General features: G+C 40.7%; 3 protein-coding genes across 6 annotated transcripts; all 3 read left to right on the top strand.

Moving 5' to 3' along the window:
• Window positions 1-137: 137 nt before the first annotated feature.
• mcrs1 (microspherule protein 1) lies at window positions 138-4,909 on the top strand. The gene is given in 15 exon segments (XM_084706398.1): window positions 138-307; window positions 928-1,084; window positions 1,086-1,120; window positions 1,264-1,402; window positions 1,514-1,675; window positions 1,776-1,885; window positions 2,016-2,124; window positions 2,429-2,567; window positions 2,649-2,724; window positions 2,827-2,855; window positions 2,938-3,030; window positions 3,143-3,225; window positions 3,361-3,448; window positions 4,001-4,128; window positions 4,236-4,909. Coding segments are annotated over 14 exon segments (1,413 nt in total). The 5' UTR covers window positions 138-307; window positions 928-949; the 3' UTR covers window positions 4,323-4,909.
• Window positions 4,910-5,435: 526 nt separating this feature from the next.
• Window positions 5,436-11,149, top strand: suox (sulfite oxidase). Its single transcript, XM_084706458.1, has 5 exons — window positions 5,436-5,557; window positions 7,300-7,370; window positions 8,250-8,448; window positions 8,607-8,882; window positions 8,991-11,149. The coding sequence occupies exons 2-5, from the start codon at window positions 7,312-7,314 to the stop codon at window positions 10,218-10,220; spliced, it is 1,764 nt and encodes a 587-aa protein (XP_084562584.1). The 5' UTR covers window positions 5,436-5,557; window positions 7,300-7,311; the 3' UTR covers window positions 10,221-11,149.
• A 547-nt stretch (window positions 11,150-11,696) lies between these two features.
• On the top strand, window positions 11,697-17,422 carry mmp19 (matrix metallopeptidase 19). 4 transcript variants are annotated; one of them, XM_084705024.1, is made up of 11 exons: window positions 11,697-11,879; window positions 12,105-12,220; window positions 13,731-13,828; window positions 14,162-14,250; window positions 14,354-14,484; window positions 14,706-14,918; window positions 15,074-15,319; window positions 15,419-15,547; window positions 15,652-15,816; window positions 15,928-16,055; window positions 16,186-17,422. In XM_084705024.1, exons 3-11 carry the CDS (start codon window positions 13,733-13,735, stop codon window positions 16,414-16,416), a joined length of 1,428 nt encoding a protein of 475 aa, XP_084561150.1. In that variant the 5' UTR covers window positions 11,697-11,879; window positions 12,105-12,220; window positions 13,731-13,732; the 3' UTR covers window positions 16,417-17,422. The 4 variants fall into 4 exon arrangements, with proteins under 4 accessions (XP_084561150.1, XP_084561147.1, XP_084561149.1 ...); XM_084705021.1 differs by having other exon boundaries at window positions 11,697-12,220; XM_084705023.1 differs by lacking the exons at window positions 11,697-11,879; window positions 12,105-12,220 and having other exon boundaries at window positions 12,238-13,828.
• Window positions 17,423-18,298: the final 876 nt, after the last annotated feature.

Here is an 18,298-nt window from a genome sequence, read left to right as displayed (position 1 = left end):
GTGATAGAGCCTGCCTACCAAGTAAAGTTTATACAATGAAACACATTTAACATACAATGTTATGCAGGCGTACCATGAGCAGGTGTGTTGCACTCCAGGCCTGTCGGTGGCACTGTTTTGCGCAGCCCATCTAGCCATGGCATGTTTTACGGGGATGAGGAAGAAGATTTACGTCTGTTATTGTTGGATTCGTGCTAGCCAGCTAGCAGTAGATTAATATTGGAAATAACAATTACGTTAGTCCATACCGGTCCAATGCACGTGATTTGAAGCAAGTTGACTAATCACACAGAAAAGGGTAAAAGGGGTAAGAAAGAATGAGTCATTTAGTTACTTATTAAATAGACGATGGTGGCTAGCCTAACCTAGCATCGTATTCTTCTAGATGGATAGGCGACGAACCTCGACAGCAAACTAGCTCTAGCCTAGCTCGTTGGTAATGAATGTGTACTTGTTCGTGTGCTTGGTAGCCAGATAACTTGGTCTGAGTGTTAAAAATGAACAGTGTGCAAGTGTATTACTGTCTAGGGTATTTTGCCATCGTTAGCAACGTCGTGACTATACTAGATACTAGGGCAGCTAACAGCGTTGGTGCTAACTTGATATCCTAGCTAGACTAGCATGGCTAACTGAATTGAAAAACTGGCTTAGCTAGCCTATTCTTCACTTTAGGTTCATATAGTAACATTATTATTTCAGATGCCCATATGTAAATCGCCTCTGATTAAAATTTCCTGCCCCCAACTGCAAAAAGTACTTGCAATTGTACCATAAATGACTGAAATTGTACCATGATTGAGCAACTGGAGATCCTTTAAAATATATGTGCATGCTGTGAACTTCCCTATTCCAATATGTAGTTGGAATGAAAGTTATTAATGTATGCTGGGATGTTCTTGTGTCATTTTATTTCATTTGAAAACATAGAGGGGACTATCTGTGAACAGAAATGCAGGCAGGCGCTGCTCCTGGGGTAGGTCCACAAATTGGAGCAGCTGGACCCCAGAGCCGATCAGAGGATGAGGAGTCTATGGGGGTGAAAGATGTTAAAAGAACAGCAACACAAGCCTTTGTCTGTGGTGGGGGGGGGCGGAGTGCCTAAACGCAGAAGTTCCTCCAGGTTTGACTTAACATTTTCTGTTACTGTCACATACTTAGACATACAAGCTTTTATCAGTATATGTGTGTGTGTGTGTGTGTATTTTAACACATGCCTCTCAAAGATGATAATTTTATAATACAGTACCTATATTCTGCTCTCAGGTCAATCAAGAGGAAGAAGTTTGATGATGAGTTGGTGGAGAGCAGCCTGGTTAAATCAACGACGAGAATCAAGGGCCCTCCGATTATAGAACCAATTCGCTGCTCGACGAGTGAACCCTCCTCTAATGAGAAGAGAAAGGTATGGACGAGCTTGTGAATCTATAGGGTGAATGGTATGATCATAATGCAGAGCAAGGATAACAAGAAATGTCTATATAGAGAAATAAATAATTTGTTGTTCTTTAATCAGGTGTCTAAGGCCAGTGCTCTCACCCCACCACTCACCATGGTGATAACCCCCCCAGCCATTACCAAAAGGGTAAAGAAAAGCAAGCAGCCTCTACAGATTACTAAAGACCTTGGCCGCTGGAAACCCACTGACGACCTACTACTTATCAATGCTGTACTACAGGTGCATTGGTGATGTACAAAAGGAACCTATCAGTGTATTCTTTCCAACTCTTTTTTTATTTTTTATTTATTTGACTGTGTGTTTGTGAATGTGTGTTAAGACTACAGACCTAACCTCTGTTCACCTCGGAGTGAAGTTCAGCTGTCGGTTCACCCTGAGGGAAATCCAAGAGAGGTGGTACGCTCTTCTCTACGACCCTGTCATCTCAAAGTAAGAAAGCTTTTGACACCTGTTCCTCTGTATTGTATTGTCTTTTTCTCTAGTTGTGTCACTTCTTTCTCTTGTCCTGCAAGTCACATTTCAATTGCTTACTCACTCAGTCTACTGACTTAATGTTCAGACTGGCATGGCAGGCGATGCGACAGCTCCACCCTGAGGCCATTTCTGCAATCCAGAGTAAAGCTCTCTTCAGTCAGGCTGAGGAGGTTCTGCTGGCAAAAATTGGCTCAGTGAGTGTGATAGGATATCTACTATGATTCAATCAAAAATTGTATATACTGAGTGCTCTGTCCTCACTCAAAGCAAAACTATATTTCTCATTTTGATCTTTCCTAAGCATTTGTTACAAAGTACATGACAAACCTTTCAATGTTTTATTGCATGTTAGTCTAAGCAATTACTGGGACTTGTCATTTTTTCAAGGGCGAGTCATTTTGTTTGTTTGGGAATGTTAAACTAACTTATTTGACAAGAAAAATATCAATTTCAGACATACCTAAAAAGCCTTAAAGTCTATTTCTGTTTCACTTGAAGACCAGTCAGCCCAAACTCGAGGTGTTCCAGGAGCTTCTAAGTAAACACCCTAGTGTGTTCTACCCCTCACGCACGCCAAAGAGCCTGCTGGTGCATTGGCAGCTACTCAAACAATACTACCTGCTGGAGGACCAGAGTGGTGAGTTCACACTAGGTACATTTTCTTGACTGTTTGTTTTCAGTCCTTGTATACTGACTACTGTTGTATGATCTATTGCAGTCCAACCTCTCCCTAAAAGTGACCAGGTCCTCAACTTCTCAGATGCTGAACAGATGGTTGACGATGCAAAGCTAAAGTAAGACTTCACTCTGTAGTACTCTGCAAGTCTGTGAAATAGATATCAGTCATGTTCAGAACCCTCCATTTATCTGATATTCATGTGTGTCTCCTCACACAGGGAGAGTAGGGATGAAGTGCTGGAGCACGGTAAGTCACCCAACAGCCGTCGAAATGTATGCTTGTTACATTTTTGAATCTGAGACGTATTTTTCTTTCTCAATCCCCTCAGAGCTGATGATCTCTGATCGGCATCAGAAAAGGGAGATCAGGCAACTGGAGCAGGAGTTACCACGCTGGCAGGTCTTGGTAGACAGCATTACAGGTGAGAGCACTATGTGGAGAAGCTCAGTTTCACATAGGTGTCACAGAATGTGTTTTTTTAATTTATTTAGAGCTTTGTTGTGTTTGCTGTTTTTTTTATATTTATTTTTTAGGAATGAACTCCCCAGACTTTGACAACCAGACACTAGCAGCGCTTAGAGGACGGATGGTCCGGTATCTCATGAGGTCACGAGAGGTAAGCTGTACCCATACACATAGCATACTATAAATGTACTTTTTTACCTCTCTTTTTTTGGTAAATGTTTTACCTAAACTCTATTAAGTAAGGTGAGTGTGGTGCAGGCTTATATTTAAAACCAATTTTTTCCAGATTACTCTGGGCAGGGCCACAAAGGATAAGCAGATAGATGTAGATCTGTCACTGGAAGGACCTGCCTGGAAAATATCGAGAAAACAAGGTGGGCACTGCCTTTTATTTTATTTTTTAATTTGGGGGGGGGGGGGGGGGGTTGTCTATTGTTCTATCTATGGTAGAAAACAGCCAATGCTATAGGGACAGTTAATTATTTGACGGGAGAACAAGGCAAATGACGTGAGAACAAGGCAAATGAAAGAGCACCCATTATCTACCGCTGTGTCTTAACTGTCCACATTTCAGTATCTGTTTAAATTAAAGGTCATGCAGGACTAAGCGCTGATAGTGTCTGGTTGTTCAAGCAAGTTTGTAGATTTAGTTTAAGTGAAAACTGAGTCTTGTGATGTTGATCAGTCACAGACTTCAGGAAATTGTTGCATGCAAGTATTAGAATTACTCTAATAATTTGGCACACTTAGTTTTGTACCAAAAAACTTATGATATTTTAAAGCATTGTATCTTTATTCTATACTCCCTTGAAGCTGACTGTGCACTTAATTGTCAGTGTATTGTTCAAAACAGCACAAAAAAAAGAGAAAATAGCTTAATGTTCCAGAATTAATGCAGTGCACTGTATATAAATATTTGTTTACAGGGATCATTAAGCTGAAAAACAACGGGGACTTCTTCATTGCCAATGACGGACGTAGACCCATCTACATAGACGGCAGACCAGTTCTGTCTGGCAACAAGTGGAAACTTAACAACAACTCAGTAGTGGAGGTGTGTGTAACGGAAGCCACAAAGCCATATGACAGCTAACAATAATACCACCGCTATTGCTGAAATTATTTTGTCTTAGAATAACAAATACATTTGTTTCTTTTTAGATCGCAGGTCTTCGCTTTGTATTCCTGATCAACCAGGAGCTGATCTCACTCATCAAAGCAGAAGCAGCCAAGATGAACCAGCAATAAGAGCCTCACTTCAGTTGAGGAAGTTAAATGCGGGACACTCGGATATCTAGGTCCAGCATACTCTTTCATATAGACTAACAGCACACAATGGCCTTCCTGAGACACTGTGTGCCATCACGCCTCCTCAGACCTGAAATGAAGAATCCTTGTAGCCATTGCAGCATCAGGGAAGATAATCAGGACACTAACATGGACATTGAGAACAGAAACAACTTAAAACTTTGGTTTACACAAGTCTTTTGGATGTGTACAGTATTTCGGTAAAACCACACATACACCCATATAACGCTGTCAATTAGCACCGGAATGGGTAATAGGTTTTTTTATGGTTTAGATTGGGATTCAGACCGAGGTCCATTGTGCCTGTGAGATGCACTCCTTTAACATGGTTAATTTTATCCTTGTAGGATTTTTCAGGTTGTACTAATGCAAGGATAAATCAGTAGATTACAACCAGAATAGATAATTGTTTGTACTGAAAGTGGAATTGTGAATTTATGTTTGTGTTGCTTAAGCCAAATCCGTGGACGAGTTTAACCCCACTTTAATTTTGTATTACGGTGTTGAATAAAAAGTGTTTAATTGTATACTTATTTTGCTATATAATTGTTTTACTGGTTTGTTTGATTTGATTTACTTTGATATTTGTTTGATATAATTTAAATCAGTGTGTCGCACATCAGTTATGCCGATAATGGAATTGTCTAGACGTGTGAATTGATAAAATCGGGGAGCTAAACGTCGAGTTCTAAAGATGAAATTGCACTAGCAGTTCATAAACATTTTTATGAGGGCCTTAAAACTAGTTGAGATAAGCTTATCGCAGCGGCAGCCTACGTTCTCCTTTTGAAAACCAACTTCTGTGAGGTAAGAGTTTTTATGTTTGCAGGTCTTTTCTAAACTGACTAATGGCACCATGATTTTCCTGACGTGTAAATCATTGTGAAAACCTGTTATGTTAAATGTGAAAATATCGGTATTTTTACTCTTATACGCTGCAAAAATCGATTCGATTTAGTGTAAGGTAGACCAGACCACAGATCTGCTAATATATGGTGTAGACTGCGTTCAATGTGCTTGTTTTTTTTGTGCTGACGTAATGCACACTGAAAAGGGATTCCACACACACAGGCTAATTACGTCAGTACACACTGCAAGACTCAAGAGTACAGATCGAGCTCTTGAATAATCCCACATCTCAATTGAAATTATATTAGCTTTAACATATATCAGAGGTAAGTTGTGTCACTTGTATTCTCAGTTTTGCAATTAGTACATTGATGCAGCTAGATTGCTAATAACTCATGTTTGTTGGCAGCAAGTTAGAACTACCCATCTGTCCAGTACAGTATATGCTAATCCTGCTAGGTTTGTATTTGTTTAGGTTTTGGGGAAAAGTAAATCATTTCCTGACTATTTCAAGTTTAAGATAGCTAACTATATTAATTGATCAGCAATCAATCCACCCTCTGCTTTTTGAGGGAGTCTTAGCGAGCTAGCTAGCTCTAGCAACCTACTACAGTACAGTACAGTACTAGGCAACCGAAGTCACCCCACAAGTCACCAACAGCCTAACACTAACACAATTTAATACTTTGGTTACTTAATATATATGTGCTAAATTATGCCAAAATATGTGTTGTTGATTTAAAGGTGAAATTTACCGTTTGCATTTCAAGCTTTTTTTGTAGGTCACATTATTTCAAATATGCGGATACAAGTGTAGTTAGCTAGTATTGTCAACAAACGCAACGTCAAATCTAAACTGGTGCAGTGGTGGAGAACAAGCCAGCACATTAGAACGGTGGATATTGGGATTTGGTCCAGGAACGGTTTGTTCCCAATGCTATCTTTTATTGCATTGCAAATTGCAACACAACTTTTTGTTAGCTACGTGAACAATTGTGAGTGTTGTCATTAATAGCAAATGTTATTGTCTATTTAACTGGTCGTGCCTAGTGTTATAGAGTTATAATTTCGTATGTTGTTGACATTTTTCTTAAAGTTAGACGGTTTTGTATGGATCTAAATTTGGATCAGAAGACATGAGGCTGGGGTGTAAATCTGTACGATACAGGTTTATGGCTATCAATAAAATACTAATAACAAGTGATAACACCAATTTATTAGCTGGGATATTGTCTCACGCTGATATGAACTGGCATTGAAGGATACAGTTAGACCAAGATGCATGTGGCTACTAGTATCTACTGAAAGAAAGGATGTTTGTATAATTCTTAACTCGTGACCAGTCTCAATAATTATGTCAAAAATTACGGCTAAAATGTGTATGGTAGCAAATAACTTTACTAACACACAAAAACATTCTAGAAACTACCCTGGGTTGGCACTGGCCTTATCGTGGTTGGTTGGCATGTTTTTACTTTTGAGGTAGCCCCTGATTGGCCAGTCGAGGAGGAGTTGAAGGAGTAACTCATTGCGCAGAACATTTTCATGGCAGTAAAACGTTTGGTTATAGTGTCACTATGGGGAGTTCAGGATGACGTTTTCGAAATGGTTTAATTTGCCTTTTAACAGTCCTTGAATCCAATAGTCAGTAGCTGAAAGTAATAATAGTAGGCTAATAGTAGGCTAATATGTTTGAACCTCTGCGAAGGTAAATTATAGAATGTTCTCCAACATAGCCTATATCTAAGACGCATGACTCAATTGCCTGGCTACAGATTCCCTTGATTCCAGTCTCAGTGAAAGTTGATATACGTTGAGACTCAACGTATTAGGTCAGGTCAAATACTCAAAATACACTCTCACGCACTTGAGATAGCTTGGCTACACTGTCAACATATTAGCATAAATAGGATGAAAATGAATTCAGGTGTCTTGATTACTCTAGACTAGAGAGACACAGTTTTAATCTGTCCTTAATTAATGTGCTGCTGTAAAATGATTGGAAGTATTTGATATGCATTTGAAATGTGTTAACAGTTTAAAAAATGTTTATTTCCTCTTATTTCAGACCATCAATGCAATGCTGCTTTTCAGACAGTGTCATAGCCTTACCAGGGTTGGTCTTCGCAAGACTCAAAGGTATGTTTAACACCACAAGCACCAATCAAACTAATTAGAATTTTACTCTGGGCTGTTCAGATTATTTTGTTCTGTGTTTAATCAATTGGCATATCATGTATCACTTAATGTATTATTTCACATCTGCTTTGTTCACTTGGTTGCTGGAATATACGTTTAATGGGAAGCTTGAGTCTTGCCCAGACAAAGGTCTCTATTTACTGTAGTTAAAGTGGCGACATTGTTACTACATAAAGTCCACAAAAAAATATAACTGTGTACAGGAAGTTACCACCCATGGCTATAACTGAGAAGTTAACTACACAAGTCGGCCTGGTTCTGCTGAAGTGTCAACAGCTTAATCATTTCTGAGCAGGAGCAAAGACACAGTAATTAAGGGTTACCTTATCTTATCTTCTGACAAAGAGATTGATTACACACAGTTTATTGGTAGGTTTTATTGTTGTAGTGACATGAAACGGATTTGCTTTGCTACCCTGGAACTTCCTATTGAGCAAAACAAACAATTTTAGCATATGGTAAGAACTTATCAAAAGATTAGCAAACAACACTTAGTTCTTCTTTAGCATTGAATTTGAGAAATACTGTCTTCACACAATTTCCCAATATGTATGTGAGTACCCACTCATGTATGAGTAAATACTCATGACATAAGTCATTCTTTGGAGAATGATACAATACTTAACCTATACATGCTGTATGTCACATACCTCATTGGTCAGTTACTTACTTTACCCTCTCCAGGCTTTGACTTCATAAACACCATCTGAACCAGCTACACTACAGAGAACAAAACAATTTGATAGTAGTGGGTTGTGTTAAGGAATCAACCCATTCAACATGGTTAGACATACATAGGTGTCATATTGATTCCTCTAGGTTGCAACGACCACTGGAGGCAGTCCCTTCAGTGTTGGCATGTGCTGGCAGCCTTTTTTCCCGATGGGGCAGCAGCCATGATGGGCAGGAGTCAGGGGAGCAGTCCCAGCGTGCACATGGCCCCAACTGGAGACATGCCTTAGCAGGACTGCTAGCAGGGACAGGAGCCGTACTGGCATATGGACTCAACCACAACCAGGTGAGAGCAACTGTCAGTCAGAGCAGATGCAAGTTCAGTTCTGTTACATTTAGTCATTTAGCAGTCTTTTGGATTGATGCCATGAGGGGGAAGCAGTCCTGTTGCAAATTAGACAACACAGGGCCAAAATAACTTATAGTTGTCTTTGACCTCTGCAGGCTGAGCGTGCAGCTACCTCTACAACGATGCAGCTGATAAACCAAGATTCATCCCAGCCCATTTACTCCCAGGACGAGGTCACCAAGCACCGTTCCTTGGAGGATGGTGTTTGGGTTACCTACAAGGGCAATGTTTATGACATCACTGAGTTTGTGTCTATGCACCCTGGTGGGGACAAGATTATGCTGGCTGCAGGTGGAGATTTAGAGCCCTTCTGGGCGTTGTATGCCGTACACAGCCAGGACCACGTGTTGGAGATTCTTTCAGAGTACAAGGTTTGCTGTATTTTCTTGTGTTATAGAAGACACTTTCAAAATTTGTGTTTTCTTGGTCTACATGCATCGTGTTTCCACCAAACCAAAATGTTTGTTGTCTTATGAAAGGTGGGTGAGCTGAGTGCAAAGGACCGGCAGCAGCAGCAGAGCGTGGTCTCCTCAGACCCTTACTCCAGCGACCCTGCCCGCCATCCCGTCCTGCGCATTAACAGCCTCAAGCCCTTCAATGCTGAGCCTCCTCCCGAGATCCTCTCTGACAGCTACATCACCCCTTCTGCCATCTTCTTTAAGCGAAACCACCTCCCTGTGCCTCGCGTGGACCCAGCCTCCTACCGACTTCAGGTAGAAGGGCTGCCTGGTGGGGTACTGAGTCTCTCTCTGGAGGAGCTGAAGACACGCTTCCCTAAGCACTCTGTCACTGCCACGCTGCAGTGTGCAGGCAATCGCCGCTCTGAGATGAACAAGGTCAAGCAGGTGAAAGGGCTGAACTGGGGCATTGCTGCCATCAGTAATGCTACGTGGAGTGGCGCAAAGCTAAAGGATGTGCTACGGGCTGCTGGCTATGTGTCTGAAGTAGCCAACTGGGCTTGTCATGTGCAGTTTGAGGGGTTGGACAGCGATGTGACAGGCACTACCTACGGAGCATCCATCCCACTGAACAAGGCAATGAATGAGGAAGGTGACGTGCTACTGGCCTATGAGATGAATGGGGAGGATCTCCCTGCTGACCATGGCTACCCTGTCAGAGTTGTGGTGCCAGGCACGGTGGGTGCTCGCAATGTTAAATGGCTGGGCAAGATTGTGGTGAGTCCGGATGAGAGCAACAGCCACTGGCAGCAGAATGACTACAAGGGTTTCTCCCCAGGCACAGACTGGGACACAGTGGACTTTAAGTCAGCCCCAGCCATTCAGGAACTTCCTATCCAGTCGGCCATAACCCAACCGGCAGAGGGCACAGTGGTGGACCGTAGTGCCGAAGAGGTGACTGTGAAGGGCTATGCCTGGAGCGGAGGTGGCCGGGAAGTGGTACGGGTGGATGTGTCTCTGGACGGGGGAAAGACGTGGCAGGTGGCCCAACTGAGGACCAATGACAAGGGACAGGCCCCAGCTCCCTCACCTCCTCCAGGTCAAGCTTGGGCATGGAAGCTGTGGGAGCTAACGGCCCCCCTTCCCCCTGATGCCCAGGAACTGGAGATTGTATGCAAGGCAGTGGACAACAGCTACAACATGCAGCCAGACTCTGTGGCACCCATCTGGAACCTGAGGGGTGTGCTGAGTAATGCCTGGCACAGAATTAAGATTAGTATCAGAGATGATTATGAGGAAGACGACTTGTAGAGATTCCAGTCTGGGTTGTGACTGGTTTAAGTCCCTGTGTCCCTTTGGGCTGCCAGATGATTGTGACAGCTTGACAGAACCCGCTGCTTTTTCTACATGTAGGTGGAAGAATAATAATGGGATTTTCTTTGAGCAAGACATGAACTGTTAAGATGCCTGATCTAATGATTTGAGTTATTAGTTTTAATTTAATGAAATTAGTTACTTTAGTTAAATACATTGTATTACCCCGCCCATATATACCTTGACTTAATAGCTTGTCCACCATGCGATTAGGTTTTATTCAGACAAAGTATTGCATTTTGATTTTAACTGTTGTAAATATTACAACAGTTATCTGCCAATATCTGGCAGATAATTAAACAAAGGAAATATGTGGAGACCCTATTTAACTCAGAAACAAAGAACATTTATATATTGTTGCTTGAAACTTACACGGAATACAATGTATACTGTATACACACAGGACAAGATAAGAGGGAGACATTTGTTGGTGTCAACTGTTTTCTTTTTTGAAGACCAAGCTAAGGTTTGCCATCGATTTACTCAAGGGATGTTGAAGTTTAGGCTTTGATGTCACAAATGCATATAATTTATTTTAATTTGATGTGGCAGTATCATCCACATAATCCTGAGAATATTAAAAAAAATGTATATATAGACATAATAAGAAAAATTTGAGGACCAAAAATATTTGGTTCAGATCATATCTGTTTTAAGATGTTATAATCTGAAGCATTTTGCATTGCTGATTTCAATCTATAGCATTCAGATACAATCTTGTTTACAGTATTCAATAGCCAAAAGGTGTAGCTATATTTTAAATAACTAAATCATTATTTTGCACACTGTACTAAATTAACCAGTGAAACAGCTTTTTATGTGAATGTATATTCACGTATGTTGAATAAACATTTTCTCCAGTTTGATTTGGATGTTCATTATGATTTTTTCTATTGTAGAACATACATACTGCAGAATAATCTTACTGAACCACTGACCTCTAGTGGTTAGAACATGTTTCTAGTATAGATGAAAATGTGATTCAATTTTTTACAATTCTCTCAAATACAGAATGTAACTAGCCTTAATTTATGCCAGGCGTAGCTATTTCAAAGTTTATCCTCTTCATATTGCACCTCAGTCCCCTTAGTATTGCTAATTAGTCTAATGACAGTACATGTGTCATAACTTTCTGGGATTAGTAAATCAGCACTAGTTGTGTTCTAGTTGGATAACAAACTGCTGTCACACTGAAATACATGTTATGTGCTTTTTGGTGTTCTGCTTTGCTATGATTTATGTTATTGTATTCAAAGGCTTATTATGTTTTTAGTACAATCTGGTGTGTGTTGCCCCCCCTCCCCCCTCAACACACACAACACATCTGTTAACACTTTTCTAGTTTACTTTACGATGTAAAAAGGGAAGACCTGAAAGTTTGTTCTGCTCTCTGAACTCAATGATGCACAGATGTGGTGACGTTGGACACGGGACGTGAACTGGTCCAGACAGCTTCCTGGAAAGAAGGGGAAACATTCCAGCTGGCAGGGACTACACGAGGGAGGGAACATGAGACTTACAGGGTGGAGTCATACAAGAAAGGGAGTGAAAGGCATAGAGAAGGGCAAGCAGTAGTTCGCTGGCTGGTTATAACAGGTTAACAACAATAAATAATGTGGACTATGGTAGTATAAAGCAGGTGATTTAATGATAATGATCTGAAAGAAAGACAAAGTCAGCAAGAAACAAGACCACAGACAGGCAGTATTTTAGTCATTTCACTAAGGAATCCAAAGTTCACAATATAAAAAAAACTGAATGGAGAAAAAAAAACCTTTATGAAGTGGTGCTATTGGAATAGGAAACGCTGTATTTAACCAGACAGGTGCTATGGGTATCAAGCCTGAGACCTGCTAAAAGTGCACATTCCTCCCACCCACTGATACAAGAAACAGGATCAAAGCAGAGAGCAAGACAAGTACAGTTGCATTATTTTAGTGAGTATAAAGACCCACATACCATACTGTACTTGTTCTTACCTGTGTCTCATTAATGCTTTTATCATGTTCTAGGACGTATTTCTAGCTAGGAAAGCTAGCTGGAAAAGGTTAAAAATTACTTTTCAGCAGCATGCAGATGTGACCTTGTGTTCCTTCCCCCTCTCTGACTCAGAGGGGGGAGGGACTTTTGTTGTGAAGAGTGGAAGTGTGCAGACCGGATACAAACATCCTTGATTAATGTGGTAGAAGTGCACTGAATGCAGCCTTTTGGGTTTATTGATATGAATCAGGATGTTCTTGGAAGGCCAGTCAGCACTCAGGTCAATGTAAAATTACTGTCCCATGAGTATTCACCCCTCAGAGTCAGTGACGCAGAAAGTTTCTCTTTTGTACACAATATCTCCACTGACACTCATATTATTTTCATCCAACATGTAACCTGAACATAAGATAGATTTGTATTTCCTTTTTAGGAGAAGTAAAGATAGAATGACCTTAGATCCTATCTTCACAAATCCTTCCCATACCTTTTGTCGTGTTCAGATATTGTGCAGTTGAATAGAGGTATAATTGGCCATATTTGCTATAGCTGTAAAAAAAGAAAAGAAAAAAAGGAAAGAACGAAGAAAGAAGAAAAGGACATGACCATGCAAAACTGAACACAGGGTTTGAAGATTTCTGCTTAAGGGCTTCACATTTACAGAATTCTAACATATAGGTTGTAAACCAGTGCAGAGTACATCTGGGTATGAGGTTATGTTGTGGTTCGGTTAGAAGTGACATGTTGTAGCACGTAAAAAAATGTTACACTGTTTGATTGAAATGTGGTTACAGAGAAACCAATGTTACATCTAATATTTTAGCTCTAGCGTGTGACATACAAATCACATACAAATGGCATCCGGGACATGTATAGTAGTAGAGAATTCTACTGCAGATCAACAGGTCACAGGTGTGGTTACTATGGCAATGCTGAACTGCTGACACAAGAACCATTGATGGTTCTGGAAGTGTTACTTCAGAAAATTCTGCAGTGTCAGAGATAATTTAAAAATATCATCCTACCTATCTCTTAAACAGAGGTCTAAAGACACCACCATCAGCATTATAGCCTTCAGTCTAACCTATACCTGGCCTGAACTGCGTGTGATAGACACCTAGACCTGGAAGTAGGCTAAGGCTTCTTGCTGTATGGTTGACAAAAGGGCTATTTCAGCCAAGAAGACAGTTTTCATTTGGCAGCTGTTCATTCCTCTGGGCTGTATCATCACAGCAGTTCAAGGCTGACTCATTCCCCAGTTCAGTTAAATCTCCAGAACACGCCAAAGTAGAGAGTCAGAACAAAGCTTGGCTCCATGAAAAAGTTGTAACTGGTGCTGACCATATAACTTTATTTCTCCAACTTTGAATGCTTAGAAGGCTACATTAACAATTTTATTAGTAGAATTGTATTAACGTCTTGGCTTTGTGACCAGCATTTTTCTTTTTGCTATAACCCTTGTTCAAGCGATGGAATACCTGCTGCAGATGACTGTGCTTTTAGCACTTACTTTTACCGGGATGTCATCGGTAATGGATAGGAGAATGGAGTTCACAGAAGCAGTGGTATGGTAATAATCTTATGGATAAAATGTTTGGCTCATGTAGGCTACCCATTGTATTAGCAATTATATATATCTTTTATTTTAAAAAATTCTTAGCGTGTATTGGTGTTTTCTATTTCACCTTTGATTGGTTGTGGTTAAAGATGAAATTGTACTTAATTATAATTTTTGTAAATTTAGCAGAAGCAAAATCAGTCAAGATTCAAAGCGATGTACAAATAGTGCATATAGAGAAGATCAAGGATCAGAAGTGCATGTTGTTGTGGTGGTCAGATTAAAGGCATGGTCTGTATTTATATACAGTATTTATATTGTATCTCTATTGATCAACCAGGAATACCTAAGGAAGTATGGCTACCTGCATACTCCTCTTAACCCACAGGACCAGGGCTTTTCACCTATGGACATTAGAGAGGCCCTCAGGTAAAGATCTTCCGAGTACAGCTGATTCTAAGGAAAGGAAGTCTATCCATCCTATATATTTCCATGCTCAAATCTTATATTTCCAATACTCCATCTTTTTTAGGGTGTTCCAGAGGGTGACACATATACCCACCACTGGAAAGGTAGATGAGAAAACTCTAGATGTGATGAAGAAACCTCGCTGTGGACTCGAAGATTCCTTCAGTCAAAGATCCCACAAATATAGAATGCTGGGTTGGTTCACCGTATAAAGTTCATTGCTTCTACCAGAGTTTAACAAAGTTTTTCCTATATGGGTATAAAATGCTCCAAGTAGTAATTTGGGATTCCTGACTTGCTGGGGTCCTATTTTACAACCATACTGTAGACCTAGGTACATTATGAAACTTTACTACAGTCTCTAATTATTACTCAACTCTTCATTTTGTGGGCATTTGTTTATTTTCAAATGTCAGGTTATTGGCACAAGAGGAGCCTGACCTACCGCATCTATAACTACACTCCAGACATGGGAAAGACAGAGACCAAGAGAGCCATTCGGTCTGCTTTCAAATACTGGAGTGAGGTGGCTCCCCTGAGTTTCCGAGAGGTCGAGTATGGACGGGCTGACATCAAGATCTCATTCCATAGGAAAGATGCCACATGTGCTGTGCCCTTTGATGGACGAGGTGAATGTACCATCTGAATGCATACATGTCTCTTCTTGGTTTCTATAATAGTAAGGTCGACACTACATCTTCAGCCAACAGGTTCTTCCTGAAATTGTTAAGTCATGTCTTGGCTTGTCAAAATATTCAACTTTGTATACCTTCCGACACTGCAGGTTATGTACTGGCCCATGCAGAATCACCAGAGTCAGGAATTGTACATTTTGATGAAGATGAGTTTTGGACTGAGGGGAGGTACTATGGCACCAATCTGCGTATTGTAGCAGCCCATGAGATAGGCCATGCCCTGGGGCTAGGCCACTCCCAGTACAGCAGTGCTCTAATGGGTCCAGTTTATTCTGGTTACCGTGCCAACTTTCGCCTGCACCCTGACGACGTAAAAGGCATTCAAGCTCTCTATGGTGAGTTGGGGCCTGGAGCCACAGGCATGACCATGTTGACCTGTTGTCATTGTATACACTGATACTTATACCCTTTTGTGTCATCTCTGTCTTTCTTAGGTAAACGTGTAAGCAGTCCTTCCTCTGTCCCCACTTCGGCTTATGTTCCTACCCCCACAATAAGCCAGCCTGATGCTGAAGGAGACACCCTAAACCCCTGCACTGCTAGGCTAGATGCCATCATGCTGGGTGAGCTGTCTGTGGCGCTTCTTACTACCCGTCTGTCTTGTAAAGCTGGATGCAGTATGTCTAGCTTGGTCAGGGTAATATTCTTTACTCCTATGCCCTATTAGGTCCATGGAAGAAGACTTTTGCTTTTAGCGGTGACTATGTATGGACAGTGTCTGACTCAGGATACAATGACCCTCTGAGGATTGACATGCTGTGGAAGGGACTTCCTGGGAACCTAAATGCAGCTGTATACTCGCAGAGAACCAACAAGACATACTTTTTAAAAGGTACAATACTGTAAAATACTCTCCCACATGCATAGTCCACACAATACACAGTGTTATTAGGTTAATCAAACTGGCACACTACAGCTCTTCTCTTTGGGACTATTATTCTAGGTGACAAAGTGTGGAGGTACACCAGTTTCCTCCTGGACTATGGGTACCCTAAACAAGTGAAACGCATCCCTCCAAATATTGATGCTGCTTTGTATCTAGAAAAGAATAAAAAGCTCTTCTTTTTCAAGGTATTTAGGCCTATTTAAAAACACAATAGTATTTCTAAAAAAGTATGTGTACATTTAACATTCATAGTCAAGTACATTTTCATCTATACTCAATACTTTCTTTGTGCCATCCATGTGGTCTGTTTTGCAGGGATCCGGTTACTGGCAGTGGGATGAGCTGAAGTACAGTAACCTCAGTGTTTACCCCAAACCCATTTCCCAGCTCTTCACTGGGCTGCCCACGAACCTTGACGCAGCCTTCACTTGGACCAATGGCAAGCTGTACTTCTTTAAGGGAGACAAATACTGGCGCGTAAATGACCTACTGAGTGTGGAAAGAGGATACCCACTCAGCAAGAGGGAGCGTTGGATGCGTTGCTAGGGACAACTGCTAGAGGGCAGTAGACACCACTGTAACGTTCAGAGAGCGACACATTTACACATAGGGGTGCAGGGTGCTCGATCACCAGATAAGACCCATGGTCTGCCAAAGAGCCATTTGAATTCAATATTACATATTTACAGAATGTAATGGGCAAGTGTCTCAGTGTGTTCATACCGTTAATGTTAACCTCTGAGAACACTAATGTTCACTAGTAAAACTAGTTGTACTCACCTTATAGTAATCTAAACTTTAATCCCACACACAATCCTGTTTGGTTGCTAGGAGTGTGTGTTGGTATGAGTGTCTTTAGTGTGAAACTGAAGTTTACATGCATAATGCTTGTAGAGAGGTTGCTTGTTGTGATCTCAGGGGGCCTTCAAGGGAGGCATTTTCTCCCTCAAACAGATGTGGAATGGGTATGGTTGCTCTCAGCTATTTGGATTTCACCAATGTTATCCAGTATCAAATGTCTGTAAATTGGGTACATTCTTTGTATATGTATGTTGAGGTTTAGTAACTGGTTTATAACGGCAAACTTATTGGTCCACATTTTGAAAGCCATATAGCACATTCAAGCTTTTAGGAAATTGACAGCTTTTCTGTGAGTACAAGCACTTTTGCTTTTGAGTTTATCTTCTCAATAAGACAGTAAAAGCAATACAATGCAACAATACAAACCATTTAAACAAGCCATTGTGTCCTTTGGGACAAAATGTTAATGTGATGTCATGAGAAGAGCTAATGAACAATTGAAAGCAAATTCATGAAAACAGCGGATTACAAACATGAAAATGGCATTTGGTTGCATATAACTATTGTCCAGTTAAGTGGTCTCAGCAACACTGTTGCTTTGACCTAATAGAAGGAACGAACCCCCCCCACCCCCCCCATCCACCCCTTGTAATTGCCTTTGAGATCCTCTGTGATTTCAGGCAGTTGGGCAGCTAATGTTGCTATGTGAGCAATGGGTTGAATAAAATCATAAATGTGCTTCAAAAAATGACTCAAGACCTTTTTTTTCCAACATTTCTTTTATTCATTTTAAACTGATTTAATTGTTTCTTTTCAATGTCCTGTCAACATTTATTTACATATTGAGAATACAAGAGGGTACTGCCTCTGTAAAATTCTTTCAGTCAAAAAGTAACCTATGAGATTATGGCAACTGTTCTCTAGTTAATTTGATGGCTCTTCCATGTTGTTAATTGTATAAATAACTGAATACAGGCACTCCACAGATAAGATAGCCCATTAACTAATAAAAAAAACACTACTTCACAGAAATATTTGTCTGAAATGACCAAAAGCAATAGTTTTACATGAACATGTCCCAAAAGGTTTAATATGTTCCACCAGCAAAATGGGCCAGAAGTCATCATGTAGATTTTTGATGAAAGCTAACTTTTTTTAATGCTACAGAACATGTCACCACATTGTATTTAGGCACTGAATGGCTTTGTGTATTAGTAGGGGGTCTGTTGTATTCAAGTCTCTCATCATACCACACTAGATCTGAATCAGACATCCAAAACAATCCTGAAAAGCAGTTGTACACTGGCTAAAAGTATGTGACACCTGAACATCACAACTAAATGAGCTTGTGAGGCATTTCAAAACCATGGGCATTACCATGGATACGTCAGGAATCTGTGATGGCCAGGGACGTTTATCGACATCAAACTTGACAAAACCCTTCTGTATGGACCTCACTTTGAGCATGAGCGCATTATCAAGCCAATTAGCAATAGGGTCTGTTTTCATGGTTTTGGGCTAGACTTACTGGTGGAAATATGATGCTCAAGCTTCAAAATTTCATACCAGACAATTCTGTACTTCAAACTTTTTGAGAAAGGCTTAGCTTGATAATGCCCCCATGCAC

The sequence above is a fragment of the Hypomesus nipponensis genome, chromosome 9 (assembly GCF_054491055.1).
Source record: "Hypomesus nipponensis isolate SF chromosome 9, ASM5449105v1, whole genome shotgun sequence".
NCBI lineage: Eukaryota > Metazoa > Chordata > Actinopteri > Osmeriformes > Osmeridae > Hypomesus > Hypomesus nipponensis.
The sequence above is the reverse complement of the archived record's forward strand: the minus strand, read 5'-3'. Positions and strand labels throughout refer to the sequence as shown.

Coding starts and splice junctions, on each gene's coding strand:
- suox (XM_084706458.1), top strand. CDS start 7,312: ATGCTGCTTTTCAGACAGTGTCATAGCCTTACCAGGGTTGGTCTTCGC. Junction 7,371..8,249: donor GGTCTTCGCAAGACTCAAAG/GTATGTTTAACA, acceptor TGATTCCTCTAG/GTTGCAACGACCACTGGAGG. Junction 8,883..8,990: donor AGATTCTTTCAGAGTACAAG/GTTTGCTGTATT, acceptor GTCTTATGAAAG/GTGGGTGAGCTGAGTGCAAA.
- mmp19 (XM_084705024.1), top strand. CDS start 13,733: ATGGAATACCTGCTGCAGATGACTGTGCTTTTAGCACTTACTTTTACC. Junction 14,251..14,353: donor GACATTAGAGAGGCCCTCAG/GTAAAGATCTTC, acceptor CATCTTTTTTAG/GGTGTTCCAGAGGGTGACAC. Junction 15,548..15,651: donor GCTAGATGCCATCATGCTGG/GTGAGCTGTCTG, acceptor ATGCCCTATTAG/GTCCATGGAAGAAGACTTTT.